Source organism: Lotus japonicus, chromosome 2 (assembly GCF_012489685.1).
Source record: "Lotus japonicus ecotype B-129 chromosome 2, LjGifu_v1.2".
NCBI classification, from domain to species: domain Eukaryota; kingdom Viridiplantae; phylum Streptophyta; class Magnoliopsida; order Fabales; family Fabaceae; genus Lotus; species Lotus japonicus.
The window spans coordinates 53403812-53424836 of record NC_080042.1 but is presented as its reverse complement, the minus strand read 5'-3'; the positions used below and the strand labels follow the sequence as shown (position 1 = coordinate 53424836).

The window sequence follows — 21025 nt, the reverse complement described above, 5'->3', positions numbered from 1 at the left end:
TGAGGGCGCAACGTTATTTCTTATAGCGTAGCAGACAGCGCCCCGTTTCGAATGCTACCTGCAGGCAGGATGCTGGCCCACCTGGACCCAACAGATGTAGAGGTTTTGAGTCAATATGAATCTTGTGTTCTGATAGAACTTTTTTTATGTCATGACACTATAATAGTTTTTTTCTTCTTCAATTGCAAGAGAGACGTTTTTACCCTTTGACTTAGTCATAGTGCCTCTTATGTGATTTCAAATGCATAGTTCCATATATCTACGACTGATATTCTCTCCTTTTTGGGCACATTTTTTGTGCATTTATTTTGCTTCTAGCATTTACTTTAAGCTTGAAGCTAGGCCTTGAAATTGACAGATTTTCAATGAAAGATGAATATTTCACAATTGACCACATTTGACACTTCTACTGTTATCTTACATGTTTCTTTTTGTGATAATATGTATCTTGTTGCTTATAACATGTAAGAGGAGTTCAACTAAATAAGCTGCTTGTTTTATTATAAACTATACCACCACATATATTGGATGAAGAAAGTAAGGGATGTATGGTTTCAGGTATTAAATTGGAAAGTTGGTAGGGAAAGTTAATCTAGGAGCTTCTTGGGTAACTATTCATTGTGAAAGGATCAATAAAGTATTTTGATCTACAAGGGTAATGAAACAAGGTGATATAACAATAAAATTTGACGCAAGAGATAGTGCGATTCATTGTTTAGAACACTAGTTATATTCATGGTTATGTCCTCTCATGGAAGAAAAAGTTTTGATTGGTCCAGAGCAATGAGACATTTTAACTGATTTGAATGAGTGATGAAATTATTTGATGGTCATGATAATAGTGTCATTCTATATGATATGACATTTTCTTCTTGCAAAGTTAATTTAGATGTAAGAAATTTGGAGTGTTTTTTGTTTTTTTTTTTCTTTTTCAGGGGGGGGCTAACCTTTGCAACAGAAAATGTTTTCAAATGCCTGAAACATGTTCTTTATAATCCTACCTGAATATTTTAACTTTTCAAAGCATGCTCCGTGATGTAATTTGGATGTTGATCTTCAATTAGACGCTATGTCATAGATGAGGTACTGTCAAAAGCAAGTTGTGACTTTGATCTATGGCCACTACTAGTTTAGGCTTGGGTGGCTATTGATAGTGTGGGTGGTGGATTTGGTTGACAGAGATGGTAGGTGTTAGTTAGGTCACTTCATTGCTTCCCGTTTCTCCTTTGATGTTCCTCTGCTTTTTCTGATTATAGTGGTGGCTGCTTGCTTGCTTATTTGTTATTACATTTGTACTCTTGTTTCTTCCATGGTAAAATTGTTTTAAGGCTCTGTTTTGTGTCTCACTCCTGGTATGGTAATGTCCCTTCATATTTACCTGGCCTTTACTTGTACTGTTTTAGTTTGATATTTTGGGTTGTGGCTTTAACTTGAGTTGTGATTGTTAGGTACCAAGACAACAGAAAAGGAAATCTTACAGGATGTCTTCGTTAGAGTTAGAGGAGAAGATTGACCGATTTGGTATGGTTGTGGTGACTTTATGGTGTAGCTTGGCCGATTTGATATCGTTTTATACTATTGCTGAGACTACTGGAGTTTGAGTTGATACATTGAAGAATGTTCTTTGCACTAAAAAAAAATATTAAGAGGCAATTTTAAGCTCCTTTGAGACATACTGCATTGCTCTTCTTAATGAATGCAAAAATAACAATGGTATGCTAAGAACACTTATACAACTCTGATTTTTCGTTCAAATTTATTAGGCATATTGGTTGATGCATTAAGGAAGGAGAAATGTCAAATTATGAAGAATGTGTTTTCCTTCATCCTAAAGTTAATGTAACCAACAATTGTGGTATACAATTATTTAATGGATGGATATTGCTTTGTGATTGAAGTAAGCAAGGGTAGGTATATATTTGACACTTTGCCTCAAAGATGAGTCACTCCAAATGTACGGAGCTACAGTATCATTATCCATGGATATTGTAAGATTGAAAAGGTCAATGAGGCATTGCGTCTCTTCTAGCAAATTCATTTTAATAACATTATTCCAAAACATATAACCTACAACACTCTTGTTGACGGTTTATGCAAGTCGGGCCGGATCTCTTACGCTTACAATATAATTGATGAGATTCAACCCCCAGATTTGATCTCCTACACTTCCTTATTGCATGCTTTTATGCAAAATGAATATTATTGACAAGTCGCTCGCTCTAATTAATGCAATGAAAGACCAAGGTGTTCAGATGGATGTTTATCCGTATAATGTGCTTATGGACGGAATGACCAAATCTGGTAGATTCGTGGATGCAATAGAAATATTTCAGATGCTTCAAACCAAAAGGTATCCTCTAACTGTTCCTTCATACAATACCATGATCCATGCCCTTTGTAAAGAGGATTTGCTCGACGAAGCATTGAGATTATTTTCAGAAATGGAAATCAGGGATTGCCTTCCTGATGCTATAACATTCGATATTATTATTCGCACCCTACTAAATAAAGGAGAGAAAGTTAAGGCGGCTGAGTTTATTCACATTATGAATGAGAGATTTGGTATATTGGATAGGTAAGAGCTTGTTCAAAAACTAAGCCACATGCCAAACATCATTCCGGTTAGCTCTTAGATTTGATTATTGACTTGAACCGTTTAATATTCTATTATGCTCTATTCGATTTCACTGTTTTTCTTCTTCTTTGATTTGATTATAGAAGCCCCTGTTAAATTGTGTAGATGTAGAGGTTTTGAGTCAATATGAATCTTGTGTTCTGATAGAACTTTTTTCATGTCAGGACATTATTATAGTTTTTTTTCTTCTTCAATTGCAAGAGAGACGTTTTTACCTTTTGACTTAGTCATAGTGCCTCTTATGTGATTTCAAATGCATAGTTCCATATATCTACGACTGCTATTCTCTCATTTCTGGGCACATTTTTTGTGCATTTATTTTGCTTCTAGCATTTACTTTAAGCTTGAAGCTAGGCCTTGAAATTGACAGATTTTTCAATGAAAGATGAATATTTCACAATTGACCACATTTGACACTTCTACTGTTATCTCACATGTTTCTTTTTGTGATAAGATGTATCTTGTTGCTTAAAACATGTAAGAGGAGTTCAACTAAATAAGCTGCTTGTTTTATTATAAACTATACCACCACATATATTTGATAAAGAAAGTAAGTGATGTGTGGTTTCAGGTATGAAATTGGAAAGTTGGTAGGGAAAGTCAATCTAGGAGCTTCTTGGGTAACTATTCATTGTGATAGGATCAATAAAGTATTTTGATCTACAAGGGTAATGAAACAAGGTGATATAACAATAAAATTTGACGCAAGAGATAGTGTGATTCATTGTTTAGAGCACTAGTTATATTCATGGTTGTGTCCTCTCATGGAAGAAAAAGTTTTGATTGGTCCAGAGCAATGAGACATTTTAACTGATTTGTATGAGTGATGAAATTATTTGATGGTCATGATAGTAGTGTCATTCTATATGACATGACCTATTCTTCTTGCAAAGTTTGTTTAGATGTAAGAAATTTGGAGTGTTTTTTGTTTTTTTTTTTCTTTTTCAGGGGTGGGGGGCTAACCTTTGCAACAGAAAATGTTTTCAAATGCTTGAAACATGTTCTTTATGATCCTACCTGAATATTTTAACTTTTCAAACCATGCTCCATAATGTAATTTGGATGTTGATCTTCAATTAGACGTCATGTCATAGATGAGGTACTGTCAAAAGCAAGTTGTGACTTTGATCTATGGCTGCTACTAGTTTAGGCTTGGGTGGCTATTGATAGTGTGGGTGGTGGATTTGGCTGACAGAGATGGTAGGTGTTAGTTTGGTCACTTCATTGCTTCCCGTTTCTCCTTTGATGTTCCTTTGCTGCTTCTGATTATAGTGGTGGTTGCTTGCTTGCTTATTTGTTATTACATTTGTGCTCTTGTTTCTTCTATGGTAAAATTGTTTTAAGGCTCTATTTTGTGTCTCACTCCCGGTATGGTAATGTCCCTTCATAATTACTTGCCCTTTACTTGTACTGTTTTAGTTTGATATTTTGGGTTGTGGCTTTAACTTGAGTTGTGATTGTTAGGTACCAAGACAACAGAAAAGGAAATCTTACAGGATGGCTTCTTTAGAGTTAAAGTAGAAGATTGACCGATTTGGTATTGTTGTGGTGAGTGTATGGTGTATCTTGGCCGATTTGATATCGTTTTATGCTGTTGTTGAGACTATTGGAGTTTGAGTTGATACATTGAAGATGTTCTTTGCACTAAAAAAAAATATTAAGAGGCAATTTTAAGCTCCTTTGAGACATACTGCATTGCTCTTCTTAATGAATGCAAAAATAACAATGGTATGCTAAGAACACTTATACAACTCTGGTTTTTCGTTCAAATTTAATAGGTATATTGGTTGATGCATTAAGGAAGGAGGGAAATGTCAAATTATGATGGAATGTGTTTTCCTTCATCCTGAAGTTAATGAAACCAACAATTGTGGTATACAATTATTTAATGGATGGACATTGCTTGGTGATTGAAGTAAGCATGGCTATGTATATATTTGACACTTAGCCTCAAAGATGAGTCACTCCAAATGTACGGAGCTACAGTATCATTATCCATGGATACTGAAAGATTGAAAAGGTCAATGAGGCATTGCGTCTCTTCTAACAAATTCATTTTAATAACATTATTCCAAAACGTATAACCTACAACACTCTTGTTGACGGTTTATGCAAGTCGGGCCGGATTTCTTACGCTTACAATATAATTGATGAGATTCAACCCTAAGATTTGATCTCCTACATTTCCTTATTGCATGCTTTTATGCATAACGAATATTATTGACAAGTCTCTCGCTCTAATTAATGCAATGAAAGACCAAGGTATTCAGCTGGATGTTTATCCGTATAATGTGCTCATGGACGGAATGACCAAATCTGGTAGATTCGTGGATGCAATAGAAATATTTCAGATGCTTCAAAGCAAAAGGTATCCTCTAACTGTTCCTTCATACAATACCATGATCCATGCCTTTTGTAAAGCGGATTTGCTCGACGAAGCATTGAGATTATTTTCAGAAATGGAAGTCAGGGATTGCCTTTCTGATGCTATAACATTCGATATTATTATTCGCACCCTACTAAATAAAGGAGAGAAAGTTAAGGCGGCTGAGTTTATTCATATTATGAATGAGAGATTTGGTATATTGGATAGGTAAGAGCTTGTTCAAAAACTAAGCCACATGCCAAACATCATTTCGGTTAGCTCTTAGATTTGATTATTGACTTGAACCGTTGAATATTCTATTATCCTCTATTCGATTTCACTGTTTTTCTTCTTCTTTGAGTTGATTATAGAAGCCCCTGTTAAATTGTGTAGATGTAGAGGTTTTGAGTCAATATGAATCTTGTGTTCTGATAGAACTTTTTTTATGTCAGGACATTATTATAGTTTTTTTTCTTCTTCAATTGCAAGAGAGACGTTTTTACCTTTTGACTTAGTCATAGTGCCTCTTATGTGATTTCAAATGCATAGTTCCATATATCTACAACTGCTATTCTCTCATTTCTGGGCACATTTTTTGTGCATTTATTTTGCTTCTAGCATTTACTTTAAGCTTGAAGCTAGGCCTTGAAATTGACAGATTTTTCAATGAAAGATGAATATTTCACAATTGACCACATTTGACACTTCTACTGTTATCTCACATGTTTCTTTTTGTGATAAGATGTATCTTGTTGCTTAAAACATGTAAGAGGAGTTCAACTAAATAAGCTGCTTGTTTTATTATAAACTATACCACCACATATATTTGATAAAGAAAGTAAGTGATGTGTGGTTTCAGGTATGAAATTGGAAAGTTGGTAGGGAAAGTCAATCTAGGAGCTTCTTGGGTAACTATTCATTGTGATAGGATCAATAAAGTATTTTGATCTACAAGGGTAATGAAACAAGGTGATATAACAATAAAATTTGACGCAAGAGATAGTGTGATTCATTGTTTAGAGCACTAGTTATATTCATGGTTGTGTCCTCTCATGGAAGAAAAAGTTTTGATTGGTCCAGAGCAATGAGACATTTTAACTGATTTGTATGAGTGATGAAATTATTTGATGGTCATGATAATAGTGTCATTCTATATGACATGACCTATTCTTCTTGCAAAGTTTGTTTAGATGTAAGAAATTTGGAGTGTTTTTTGTTTTTTTTTTCTTTTTCAGGGGTGGGGGGCTAACCTTTGCAACAGAAAATGTTTTCAAATGCTTGAAACATGTTCTTTATGATCCTACCTGAATATTTTAACTTTTCAAACCATGCTCCGTAATGTAATTTGGATGTTGATCTTCAATTAGACGTCATGTCATAGATGAGGTACTGTCAAAAGCAAGTTGTGACTTTGATCTATGGCTGCTACTAGTTTAGGCTTGGGTGGCTATGCTTCCCGTTTCTCCTTTGATGTTCCTCTGCTGCTTCTGATTATAGTGGTGGTTGCTTGCTTGCTTATTTGTTATTACATTTGTGCTCTTGTTTCTTCTATGGTAAAATTGTTTTAAGGATCCATTTTGTGTCTCACTACCGGTATGGTAATGTCCCTTCATATTTACTTGCCCTTTACTTGTACTGTTTTAGTTTGATATTTTGTGTTGTGGCTTTAACTTGAGTTGTGATTGTTAGGTACCAAGACAACAGAAAAGGAAATCTTACAGGATGGCTTCTTTAGAGTTAAAGGAGAAGATTGACCGATTTGGTATTGTTGTGGTGATTGTATGGTGTAGCTTGGCCGATTTGATATCGTTTTATGCTGTTGTTGAGACTATTGGAGTTTGAGTTGATACATTGAAGAATGTTCTTTGCACTAAAAAAAAATATTAAGAGGCAATTTTAAGCTCCTTTGAGACATACTGCATTGCTCTTCTTAATGAATGCCAAAATAACAATGGTATGCTAAGAACACTTATACAACTCTGGTTTTTCGTTCAAATTTAATAGGTATATTGGTTGATGCATTAAGGAAGGAGGGAAATGTCAAATTATGATGGAATGTGTTTTCCTTCATCCTGAAGTTAATGAAACCAACAATTGTGGTATACAATTATTTAATGGATGGGCATTGCTTGGTGATTGAAGTAAGCATGGCTATGTATATATTTGTCACTTTGCCTCAAAGACGAGTCACTCCAAATGTACGGAGCTATAGTATCATTATCCATGGATACTGTATGATTGAAAAGGTCAATGAGGCATTGCGTCTCTTCTAACAAATTCATTTTAATAACATTATTCCAAAACGTATAACCTACAACACTCTTGTTGATGGTTTATGCAAGTCGGGCCGGATTTCTTACGCTTACAATATAATTGATGAGATTCAACCCCTAGATTTGATCTCCTACACTTCCTTATTGCATGCTTTTATGCAAAACGAATATTATTCACAAGTCTCTTGCTCTAATTAATGCAATGAAAGACCAAGGTGTTCTGCTGGATGTTTATGCGTATAATGTGCTTATGGACGGAATGACCAAATCTGGTAGATTCGTGGATGCAAAAGAAATATTTCAGATGCTTCAAACCAAAGGGTATCCTCTAACTATTCCTTCATACGATACCATGATCCATGCCCTTTGTAAAGAGGATTTCCTCGATGAATCATTGGGATTATTTTCAGAAATGGAAGTCAGGGATTGCCTTCCCGACGCTATAACTTTTGATATTATTATTCGCACCCTACTAGATAAAGGAGAGAAAGTTAAGGCGGCTGAGTTTATTCACATTATGAATGAGAGATTTGGTATATTGAATAGGTAAGAGCTTGTTCAAAAACTAAGCCACATGCCAAACATCATTCCGGTTAGCTCTTAGATTTGATTATTGATTTGAACCGTTTAATATTCTATTATGCTCTATTCGATTTCACTGTTTTTCTTCTTCTTTGAGTTGATTATAGAAGCCCATGTTAAATTGTGTAGATGTAGAGGTTTTGAGTCAATATGAATCTTGTGTTCTGATAGAACTTTTTTTATGTCAGGACATTATAGTAGTTTTTTCTTCTTCAATTGCGAGAGAGACGTTTTTACCCTTTGACTTAGTCATAGTGCCTCTTATGTGATTTCAAATGCATAATTCCATATTGATACCTACAACTGCTATTATCTCCTTTCTAGGCACATTTTTTGTGCATTTATTTTGCTTCTAGCATTTACTTTTTAAGCTTGAAGCTAGGCCTTGAAATTGACAGATTTTCAATGAATGATGAATATTTCACAATTGACCACATTTGACACTTCTTTTGTAATCTTACATGTTTCTTTTTGTGATATGATGTATCTTGTTGCTTATAACATGTAAAAGGAGTTAAGCTAAATAAGCTGCTTGTTTTTTTATAAACTATACCACCACATATATTGGATAAAGAAAGTAAGTGATGTATGGTTTCAGGTATGAAATTGGAAAGTTGGTAGGGAAAGTTAATCTAGGAGCTTCTTCGGTAACTATTCATTGTGATAGGATCAATAAATTATTTTGATCTACAAGGGTAATGAAACAAGGTGATATAACAATAAAATTTGACGCAAAAGATAGTATGATTCATTGTTTAGAGCACTAGTTATATTCATGGTTATGTTCTCTCATGGAAGAAAAAATTTTGATTGGTGCAGAGCAATGAGACCTTTTAACTGATTTGTATGAGTGATGAAATCATTTGATGGTCATGATAGTTGTGTCATTCTATATGACATGACCTTTTCTTCTTGCGAAGTTAATTTAGATGTAAGAAATTTGGAGTGTTTTTTGTTTTTTTTTCTTTTTCGGGGGTGCGGGGCTAACCTTTGTAATAGAAAAGGTTTTCAAATTCCTGAAACATGTTCTTTATGATCCTACCTGAATATCTTAACTTTTCAAAGCATGCTCCGTAATGTAATTTGGATGTTGATCTTCAATTAGACGCCATGTCATATATGAGGTACTGTCAAAAGCAAGTTGTGACTTTGATCTATGGCTGCTACTAGTTTAGGCTTGGGTGGCTATTGATAGTGTGGGTGGTGGATTTGGCTGACAGAGATGGTAGGTGTTAGTTTGGTCACTTCATTGCTTCCCGTTTCTCCTTTGATGTTCCTTTGCTGCTTCTGATTATAGTGGTGGTTGCTTGCTTGCTTGTTTGTTATTACATTTGTGCTCTTGTTTCTTCTATGTTAAACTTGTTTTAAGGCTCTGTTTTGTGTCTCACTCCTGGTATGGTAATGTCCCTTCATATTTACCTGGCCTTTACTTGTACTGTTTTACTTTGATCTTTTGCGTTGTGGCTTTAACTTGAGTTGTGATTGTTAGGTACCAAGACAACAGAAAAGGAAATCTTACAGGATGTCTTCGTTAGAGTTATAGGAGAAGATTGGCCGATTTGGTATTGTTGTTGTGACTGTATGGGGTAGCTTGGCCGATTTGATATCGTTTTATATTGTTGCTGAGACTACTGGAGTTTGAGTTGATACATTTTAGAATGTTCTTTGCACTAAAAAAAATATTAAGAGGCAATTTTAAGCTCCTTTGAGACATACTGCATTGCTCTTCTTAATGAATGGAAAAATAACAATGGTATGCTAAGAACACTTATACAGCTCTGGTTTTTCGTTCAAATTTAATAGGAATATAAATGCTCTCTGAATAACATTTTTTTATCCTCTGATTTTTATGAATGATAGTTCTTTGCTTTAGAGGAAAAGAAAGCTTTCATACCTGTGGCTTATAAAAAAACCTCTCTTACTTTTTTATATTTGCTCCACCGGAGGACTTCAATGGACCACCATATGTGCTTAAGTTCGGTAACCTTTTGCAACAGAAAAGATTTTCAAATGCTTGAACCTTGTTCTTTATGATCCTACCTGAATGTTTTGACTTGTCAAAGCATGCTCCGTAATGTAATTTGGATGTTGATCTTCAATTAGATGCCATGTCATAGATGGGGTACTGTAAATAACAAGTAGTGAATTTGATCTATGGCTGCTACTGGTTTTGGCTTGGGTGGCAATTGATTGTGTGGGTGGTGGGTTAGGCTGACAGAGATGGTAGGTGTTGATTTGGTCTCTTTGTTGCTTCCCGTTTCTCCTTTGATGTTCCTCTTCTGCTTCTGATTGTAGTGGTGGCTGCTTGCTTGCTTGTTTGTTATTATACATGTGCTCTTGTTTCTTAAGTGGTGGCTGGGTTTTTAGGGTGTTCTCGAGCAATTTAACGAGTTGAGTGCTATCACAGTAGGCCCCAGCAAGACGCCAAAGCGGATCCTCAATTCCAACCAGCGTATGCGGGCTATCATACTGCAGAGTTTGGAGGAAGGGGCTGATGATGATGGTGGCAGTGGCAATGGAGATGCAATTCATGGTGGAGGTGGCCCTAACAAGAAGAAGAAATGAAAAGTGTAATATAAGTACAAGTAGTTGTAACTAGGTTTGTGTTTAAGACCAATTAGCCATGTAGCTTTAATTTTAAGTACCTATGTTATGGTGTGTTCTATATGAGCTATGGTATGTTAATTAGGATGTGTTTAATTCCGCAATGTTTCTATTTCTTCTGTTCTGGTTTATGTTTTGCTCTGCCAAGTTACTGTTGTAGGTTTCTTATTTCCCGCACCATTCAGGTGCGTCCTAGACGCACGTTGGAGGTGCGTCTAAGACCCACGTTGAACGTGCGACATAACTCTCACTCATTCAACATGCGTCTGAGGCGCACATACATAGTGCGTCTGAGACGCACGTTGGACGTGCGACTTATTTCAGGATTCCATAAACTTGTAGTGATTTCAGCTTTTTGAATGACAAGACTTGTAGTGTCACGCACATAAGACATGCGTCCCTGTCGCTTATTGAGAATGCGGTGTAGACGTGCCCTTAAGGTGCGAGTTATCAGAAATAAAAACAGTAACAGAAGCAGAAACAGAAACAGAAACATAAACATGAAGAAATGCGACATGATACAAAACATCTTTATTATTAATGGTGTTTGATGATACATGATACATGAAAATTTCCTAACATACAAGTACAATGACCCCTAAACCTAAGCCCTAAACTTAGTACTTGAAAAATACAAGTACAATGACCCCTATGGGATACAATCAGGAAGATTCCAATCTTCCTCTTCTTCCGGTCGTCTTCCTTGTCTTCTGCTCCTTCTCTTTCTTCCGGTCCGGCTCCTCTTCTGCCATGTTGGGGAATTTAGCAGTGCCGCCAACTGAGCCTAGATGTTTCCATCATCACAAACAGACTCCAGAGGGCATTCTCTACAGGAGCATGGTCTCATTCTATTTAGAAAGTTTGGGTACTTTGAATAACCAAGGATGGTCACCCCTACATTAGTAAGTTTGGCACTCTGAATTTGAAATATCACTCTCAAAGTACACAAACTTGCTAATGCTGGGGATAATATATGCATCACCCCAACCATTGACAACTCTAAACCATAAGAGGTATGGAAAAGAAAGAGTATAAGAGGAAGAATGGAGAGAATTGTGTGAAAATGAAGAAGGAAGAGACCCTATTTATAGTGCTCGACTAGCATAGGTTGTAACGAAAAACATAGCAATTAACGAATGCAATTAATGGCTTTTACCGGTTGTTGAGTTATGGTCAATGACCGGTGCGTTCTAATCGCATTCTCAAGATGCGTCAACGACGCACGCTCCAGAAGCGTCACTGATATGAGGCTTAAAGAGCGACAGAGACGCAATTTGAGGGTGAGTTCGAAAGAGGTAATTTAGGATTTCACAAATTTCCTATGGTCTGAATAAATTTTTTTTGGGGGGGGGGGGGAGGTCTGAATAACAATTCCCCAAATTCTATGGAAGTAGTTATAATTTAGATTTGATAATTATTTTAGTAGACCTCATACTCCTAGGGAAAATTCTTCTGTTTGTAATTTTATTGCTATAGACTTTTATATGGGAAATAAAGTTATGTATAAAAAAAAAGGGAAATAAGTTGGGCTGATGCCATTATGGCATATTCTCGGATTGACTTATTCAGTTTGGTTACCAATAGAAAAGTATAAAACCAATAACATATCTCGAGACACATTTTCTTCACAAAAAGGGAACAAGACTTTAGAACCAAGCCTATTTTTTTATAAGAACGAATATATATTGAAATGAAGTATAAGGGTAATTCAACCCAATACAATAGAGATATACAGAAGGAAAGAGTGAGATGGTAACATTATCCCATCACTTCTTGGAGGAAGGATTTTAGAAAAAAACCTCATTAAAACCTTATTAGAAAAAACTCATTTGGGAAAACATAGTGAAAGAAAAAGAGGATAAATTTCTAAAATCCGAAAAAACAACTAAGAAAAGTTACAAATAAACCAAGAAAGACAAATGCCAAATTCTACCCCTCCACCACCAAGCCAGATCAGATCTGTCAGCAAGTAGAATCACCAAAAGCAAGCACCAGAAAACATTGAAATGAGTACACTTCCACACAACCGGATGGAAAATCTGCACCAAAAGGACCCCGCTACCCCTTTCAGTCAAACCGTAGCAGCAACAAAACACCGTCAAGTCAATTAATCCCCAAAAACTTCAACACCACTCCCATAGACCACTCAAGTCTCATTAAAATCTTACTAGGAAAAACTCCCTTGAGAAAACCTAGTAAGGAAAAAGAGTAACCAAGAGCTAAAACCTAGACGAAACACTAATTGATAGTTACTGTATTATCTTTCGATGACAAAGTTACTCCATCTGTTTCATAATAACTGTCCACTTAGAGAGAAAAATGTTTGTTTCACTATAATTGTCCACTTAGAATTCTAATGAAGCATTAATTGATGTTTACATAGATTGCCCCTATGAGAAGAATAAATGAGGAGAGATAAAAGTACAATGTAAAGGATAAAATAGGGAAACAAATGATATGTTTTAAAAAATTAACGATATTAATTACATTTTTTTATATGTGTGCATCTTGTGTTTTTGGACACTTATTTTGAAACGGAGGAAGTTCATAAAAATCAATAAATGTCAGCAAAAGAATTTGAAGTTGAGAACCAACAAGTTTCAGCTGATTTTTCTTATATACAATATATTTTGTATGTTAAAATGCAGCAATTTTTTTGTCTATAACTAGTTCCCCCCACTAATCAGATGGAGGACCATTACAAAACAACAACAAACCTAGATCCCACTAAGTGAGATCGGCTATATGAATCACCCAATGTCTGTCGTGTTTGATCCATATTAAAGATACTGGTTAGTTTTAGTTGGCTGCCAAAGGCCTAACGCACCATTTCTCCTTCACCTGGGCTTAGCAATGGCTATGAAAGCATATACAGTCTGTCGTCCTTAACCAAACTGGATTTTAACCATAACCACTTTCTAGAAGAAGTTTAGTTCTTAAAACCAAATCCTAAATACTGGTTTTGAAATGGATATGGTTTAGTTATTACCATGAACACCCCTATATACAGAATTTGCAGGATAATTACGATTTTTGATAAACTAAGAACTGGTAATAAAATATCTTACAGTTCAATATTCACTGCTGTAACCGAAAATGGGCAAGAGCTGATTTCCCATCGAGTCCTTTGTTATCATAGTAAGCAATGAAATCTTTCAGCAATGTTTCCCTATAAACTGGGGGGTTCTCTTCTGACCATAATTCCTTGATGGGGCCATACATTCTTGTTGTTGGATACAGATGGAGAGTGAAAAAGCATGCCACTGATACTCTAGGCCCTCTATGGTTTGCAAGAACACGGTGCTCCACGCTTTTGACTCTGTCATTGGATATTAGCTGCAACATTGCAGCATAAAATCAACTTTCAGCCTAATATTTCTTCATACCAATAACTAAATCCACACAAATGTACATGATAAACCAACAAGAGAAGGCAGAATCAACTTTAGTACTGCAAATTATGTTGACAGACAATATATATCATTGCCATGTAACCCCTTTGAGCCTTATTTCCTAATCCTAGCAATAGCATAATATTGATTCTTAGGAAAAAGAAAAAAAAATTATGATGTAATACGCTCAAAATTTTGATTTACTAAGTTGAGGGTCTTAGAGGACAATCATATGCTTAATGCTGAATATTTACTACTGAACTTGGTTAAAAAGATTGAAAGATGCAGTTTGAATATTTAAAGAACTTTTAATTAGACAATATAATATAATGCAATTTAACTAACATCTATAGTGTTCCCTCTTGAGATTTACAATAATCAAATCATCAACTCCAGCAATGTGGTATGGTGTGCTCAATTAAAGAAAGAAATGGAAAACTTTCTACTTGTCACACATGCAAATCCTATTGGACTTCATTAGGGTGCAAATGTAATGCATTTTCTTAACCATCTTTATTTTTTACTCTTCTTCTTTTTCCCTTTGAATTAGGTCACACACAGTGTAACACCCCGATTTCGGTGGCGTCACTTTAGTAACCAAAAATAAACTTAATGCGGAAAAACGTGAATATTTTTTTTTGATAATAACTAAGACAAGACTGAATTAAATAAAACTCAAATGCGAAAAGCAATAGAACTAATATACAATATATATAACAGCCCCCGCTGTAAGTAACAACCTCGTCACGAGTAAACCTCCAGTGACGGTAATAGAAGAGTAGCGCCCGTAGGCAATATGTACAAACCGAATATAAAGGTAAGTGTCCGCAACACTATCCCTCAAAACTGAGAATAAGCTGACCCAATGGTCTGAAAATAAGACCTCCTAAGTCCAACCAACTCTCTGTGATTCCCGTAAGGAAACCACACAAAAAGCTATAGGCGGAACTACCCTGTCCCCTAGGTAACAAATAACGCTCAGAGCTACGACTCTACTCCTACACTAATCCTAACTCGAGGAGCTCACACCAGCAGTAAACCTACGTGCTAGCATGATCGTCGTCTGAATCAGAATCCAGAACGACCAAGTCTACCAACCCTATCCGTCCTCCCCTCGCAACCGCAGTGCGCTCCGATGCTGGACTCACGGGCTTAGGGCCCGAACCCTGATCATCAATGATCGCAACGGAGGGTGCACTAGACCCTGCCGAAGGCACTCCCACGGGAATCTCCTCTGAGGGATCCTCGTCCTCTGAAGATGACGGTGGCGGCGGTGCTCCTCCAAATCCTGGCCCACAGTGGACGCCCGGTGGCAAGTTGAAGCTGATAGAGCATCTCCTCAACACTCCTGACCTCAAGAGTCCTCCACTATCCACATGGTCCTCCATGATACGCCCCGAATACGTCGCTCGATGGCTCGCGGGGTCAACCACCAACGACCCGGGGTCGTCCTGGTCGATCATCTCATATCTGATCCCCCCCGAAGGGTGGACCATTGTGAACCAGTCCGCAATGGACATCTGACAAAAGGCGTTGTCCGCCAAAACACACACAGAAGACGCGAGGGTCAACTCCAAAGAACTATGTAAATATTAAACCCAATAGGTACAGATAATAAATAGCCACTTAGGCTTATAGCTAGGGATAACATCCTAGGGTTGCATATTCCACAAAACATAACAACAATAATAACACTTAACATGTTCCAAGTATGATTATCAAATAGCAATCACACTCATCAACTAAGTCAGTATGCATGTTGCATGAAATGATATGCAGGTTAACCCAGTCAACCAACATGCAATCCGGAACGGATGGACATCAACGGATCAGCCCTAGCACCAGCCACGGTGGGACCATTTCGGCCCGCGTGCCTCTTACTCCAACAACAACGGTAGTCAGATCAGCCGTAACCCGTAGGTCTGCCATTTCGGTCTGCTACAAGAGACGTCTACAAACGCTCTTACACGGCATTCCGGGTCTTATGACCATTTTGGAAACCGACGACATTTGGAATTCTCCGAGGTCCGGTATCACGCCGTGTATAAACCTCCTATGTATGCATGAATGCAATGTGATTAACCAAACAACGTCTCCGACCTCACTCGACACGTCGCCACGTGTTCTAGGTAAATTAATGTCTCTAAAAGCTTACCCTAAGGTAAAAGTCGATTCTGCGACAAAAGACAACACTTCACAACAACCTATAACTCATGATGATCTACAAATCATCCGACTCATCTCAAAACGATGGTCATAACTGCTCGACGAGCACAGAGTATCACACTCTCGGAAACTAACGGTTTCCCGGACTTATCCCCAGGATAGCCCAACAACATAGCTGCTCCAACAGCACAACAACAAACGCTGCTCCAACAGCACAACAACAACACATACTCAACGCCTCTCAATTTTCTCAACACTCGGATCCGACGACACTTCTCGTTTTCCAAAACTAGGATTTGCATCCGAAGCTTCCTTTCGAGTTTGTTATCATTACTTAAAGATTTAGAGGTTGTTTAATGTCTTATGAGTTTTCTTTACAAAATAGTATCCTTTTAGTCTTATCGCAAATCCTATCAGTTCTCGGGATCTCCAAATCCCCAAATGACTCCAGAGAATGTCTCGATCCATAAACATCATAACAAGGCCCGAATCTCATTCGTCCTATCAAGCTTTCTCAAAACTCTCAAAATAAAATCGGCATGACCTGCCCGCTATTCTCACTTTTCAGAAACTCAGATTTCATAGCAGCAGCATAATTAACTCATCACAGTCAACAACATGTCATATATATATACATCTCATCATAAACACTTAACACTTAGCATATAAAGCATGTACCACACATCCTAGATTACCCACATAGCACATAGCATGTAAGTCAATCTCAAAAACATTCAGTAGATGAATCATCTACATTGTCAGCCGAAGCCTCAGAAAACATTTTCCAATCACACACAATCCAGTGCATAAACAGTAAACAATGTCGAAAAGCATCGACCCTAAGCATTAACTAGAGATTCAGTGAGAAGCCCTCACCTGCAGATTCTCCAGGATGAACTTCAAACTCTTCCTCACAATCAAAGTGTTGCTTCTCAGGAAATTCCTCAAAAGCTCCTTTAAAGCAAAATCACAGAAATACTATTAGAATCTATCGGAAACTAAGCTATCGATACTTACTAAGGTTACTCGAAGGAATCTATACTCTAAAGTACGATAATCTAGCGCGAAAGACAAGTTTTCGGAAAAGGAAATTTTCCTCCTCCCCCCCTAATAGGTTCGGCCACTTTTCACAATTAGGAGACTCGACTTTTCTTCGATCAAACTTGGTTCCTATGCTATCATTAGCCGTAACTAAGGTTATTCTGAACTCGGAAAAATTATCGGATCAAAAATTGTCGCAGGGGTATTTTGGTCATGATTTTTAACTTAGAAATTTCAAAACTGAAATCCCAAAAACCAAATTTTGCAGGGACGTCACCAACGACGTTTATGACAACTAATCCTACTAGCACTAAGCTAAGGCGATAGTTTTCAGCCTAAAGGTTGAAGCTTTACTCCAAAAACTCCAAAAATGGGTATTTTAGGCTAAAATTGATTCCGGCGGAATTCCGGCGACATAACGGAAAATCTAACCCGGCAGAAGTGATCTTGGGCACATAAGGAAGAGGTTTAGAATCAGAAATGAAATATTCAGGATAATTTTGCAAAAACCCATAAACTATCAGCTCAGAAAAGTCTACATAAAAGCTATGGAAAAAGCGATCAGAGGTAAGGATTAGCGACTATACCTCGAAACCTTGAAGTAGCAACTAACGGATCAACAATCAAGCAAGAAATGAACAAAATTCTTCTTCCTTCTTCCTTGGTGAAGCTCGCGGGTTTGAGGAGAGAAAATGGAGGAGTTTTGTGTTTTTTTCTCACTTGTTTGCTATATATAGAAGATGGAAATTCGCGGGAAAATGAAAGTTTCGCGAATCTGATTTTTCCGGCGTCATTCTCCATGAATTCTAAGATATGTTTTGGCAAAAGAATTCCAAAACTATAAAGATGTCTCCTTGTATTTTTGGCAACTAATGCATAGTCGGTGTAAAACTATTTTACCCGATAAGTTGCTTTTTGCATCGAATGTCGGAATGGAAAACTTCCTTCTGAAGAAAGATTGAAATCATCAAGAGAAATGGGTGTACGCGTGTAGAATATTCATTTGAAGCTCTGAATAGATAAAATCCCCATAGTCGGGTGATTCTAGGGTTTTGAAATACTAGGGTTTTGGTTTCGGCAAACTTGCGATGATTGAAATCGGACATTCGTAGATCCTAGAGTTTCGCCTCGAAAAGATTGTGATATATGGAAGAAGAGAAGTTCTAACATTTCTCTGAAGATTTTTGGAATTAACTTCCATCGTGCCTAAAAGTGAAAATTAGCTATATACTAGGGTTTCTGACCTAGGTTAAGCGTATAACGATCGTGCTATAACTTTTATCGATCATAATGCAATCCGTGAACTTTTCCTGAACTTTCCCCTTCATAAATATATTTCATTTAATGAACTTTTGTTCAGGTTTCCCTTCCCATTACATCAACCCTAATCGTGAATAAGAAATTTATTCACTTAGCATAAGCTTAAAAAAAAACTTGGGCCTTACATTACTACCCTCCAAAAAGAAAGTTTCGACCTCGAAACTTAAGGGTTAGTAAAAAGTTCTGGATACTGTTCTTGAATCTTCTCCTTCAGCTCCCATGTCGCATCACCGGTGTCTTTGTTCCAAATGACCTTCACTAACTCGATCTCTTTCCCTCTCAACTGTTTTATCCTGGTGTCACCAATGCTAATTGGCGGTGTCTCGAAAGACAGATCATCCTTCAACTCAATGTCATCTAGCTCGATAACATGTGTCGGATCCGCAATATATTTCCTCAGTTGTGACACGTGGAATACATCATGAATGTTTGATAGAAATGGAGGTAGTGCAATCTGATAAGCAACGGGTCCAATTCGACGAGTGATCTGATAAGGTCCAATAAACTTCGGCGTAAGCTTCTTTGACTTGATTGCTCGACCAACTCCCGTCGTCTGAGTAACTCTCAGAAATACATGATCTCCTTCTTCGAATTCCAGAGTTCTGCGCCTTTGATCGGCATAACTCTTCTGTCTACTCTGAGAAGTCTTCATCTTCTCTCTGATCTGCTTGATCTTCTCAGTTGTCTGTTGCAGAAGTTCCGGTCCTACCAACAGATTTTCTCCGTTTTGGTACCAACACAAAGGTGTTCTACACTTGCGGCCGTACAAAGCCTCATACGGTGCCATACCTATGCTCGTATGAAAACTGTTGTTGTATGTGAACTCAATCAACGGTAACAAGGTATCCCAACTGCCCTTGTTGTCTAACACGCAAGCGCGTAGCAAATCCTCCAACGACTGGATTGTCCTCTCAGTCTGTCCATCAGTCTGCGGATGATAAGCAGAACTTAGTCTCAGCCTCGTTCCCAAAGCTTCCTGAAGAGCTCCCCAAAAGTGTGATGTAAACTTCGGGTCTCGATCGGATACAATACTTGTCGGCACTCCGTGAAGTCGTACAATCTCGGATATGTAAATCTCTGACAGTTTCTCCACGTTGTACGTAGTCCTCACAGGTACGAAATGAGCCGACTTTGTCAGTCGATCCACAATTACCCAAATAGAATCGTATCCCTTCTGAGTTCTTGGCAAAGCCACGACGAAATCCATCGATATGCTATCCCACTTCCACTCTGGTACATCTAAGCTTTGTAGCATACCTGAAGACTTCTGATGCTCCACCTTTGCCTTCTGACATGTCAAACATGCAGCTACATATTCAGCCACTTGTCTTTTCATTCCTGGCCACCAAAAATTCACCTTCAAGTCTTGATACATCTTTTTCATTCCAGGATGAATGCTTAACTTGCTCTTGTGACCCTCATCCATAATCAATCTTCTCAAGTCAGGGTTGTTAGGCACACAAACCCTATCCTTGCACCGTAGGATATTGTCACTTCCTACCTTGAATTCTGGGTCTTTACCTTGACTTACCAAATTCCTTTTCCCGAGCAGAAACTCATCTTGTAACTGTTGGTCTCGGATTTCTTCCATCAATCCATTGGTAATTCTGATCATCCCAAACTTCAGTTCTCCCTCGGATAATTTCACATCCAAGCTCAAATCTCGAAATTGTTCCAGCAGTTGCAGCTCCTTCACCATCATCGACGAGATGTGCATCTTCCTGCTCAAGGCATCAGCAACTACGTTCGCCTTTCCAGGATGATATTGCAGAGTGAACTCGTAATCTTTGAGAAATTCCATCCACCGACGCTGCCTCATGTTCAGCTCCTTCTGCTCAAACAAGTACTTCAAGCTCTTATGATCACTGAATATGGTGAAATTGCATCCATACAAGTGATGTCTCCAAATCTTCAGCGCAAATACGATGGCAGCTAGCTCCAAGTCATGAGTTGGATAATTCTTCTCATGCACCTTCAGTTGTCTTGAAGCATAGGCAACCACCTTCCGATGTTGCATCAGCACACATCCCAAACCTTGATGCGAAGCATCACAATATACCTCATAAGGTTCCTCTGGTTGCGGTAAGACGAGTACAGGTGACGTCGTCAACCGTTCCTTCATCGTCTGAAAGCTAGTTTCGCACGCTTCAGTCCATGCAAAAGGTTGGTCCTTCCTCGTGAGTTGAGTCAACGGTCCAACAATCTTCGCGAAATTCTCGATAAAGCGACGATAGTATCCCGCTAAACCGACAAAACTTCTGATCTCAGTCACTGTCTTTGGCCGTTCCCATGACAATACGGTCTCTACCTTTGCTGGGTCCACAGCTATTCCCTCCTTAGAGATCACATGGCCTAAGAATTTTACCTCTTCGAGCCAAAATTCGCACTTAGAAGGATTGGCGTACAACTCCTTCTCCCTCAGCACTTGTAAAACTTGTCGCAAGTGCTCCTCATGGTCTTCAGCATTCTTTGAGTAGATTAGAATATCGTCGATAAACACCACGACGAATCGATCCAAGAATGTATGGAAAGTCATATTCATGTAAGCCATGAATATTGCCGGTGCATTGGTCACCCCAAATGGCATCACTAAGTACTCATAGTGTCCATAATGGGTTTTGAATGCCGTCTTCTGGATATCCTCGGT

At 37.8% G+C, this 21025-nt stretch overlaps 2 protein-coding genes across 2 annotated transcripts in view; one reads left to right on the top strand and one right to left on the bottom strand.

Moving 5' to 3' along the window:
- The first annotated feature begins 7475 nt into the window (after positions 1 to 7475).
- Positions 7476 to 10420, top strand: LOC130736633 (pentatricopeptide repeat-containing protein At1g63130, mitochondrial-like). Its single transcript, XM_057588439.1, has 3 exons — positions 7476 to 7819; positions 8454 to 8502; positions 10223 to 10420. Exons 1-3 carry the CDS (start codon positions 7476 to 7478, stop codon positions 10418 to 10420), a joined length of 591 nt encoding a protein of 196 aa, XP_057444422.1.
- A 3117-nt stretch (positions 10421 to 13537) lies between these two features.
- Positions 13538 to 21025, bottom strand: part of LOC130738331 (1-aminocyclopropane-1-carboxylate oxidase homolog 1-like) — a 42001-nt gene continuing 34513 nt past the window's right edge. The window contains exon 3 of the mRNA XM_057590299.1: positions 13538 to 13795. Coding sequence (XP_057446282.1) covers positions 13538 to 13795 — 258 coding nt within the window. The remainder of the gene's footprint in view (positions 13796 to 21025) is intronic.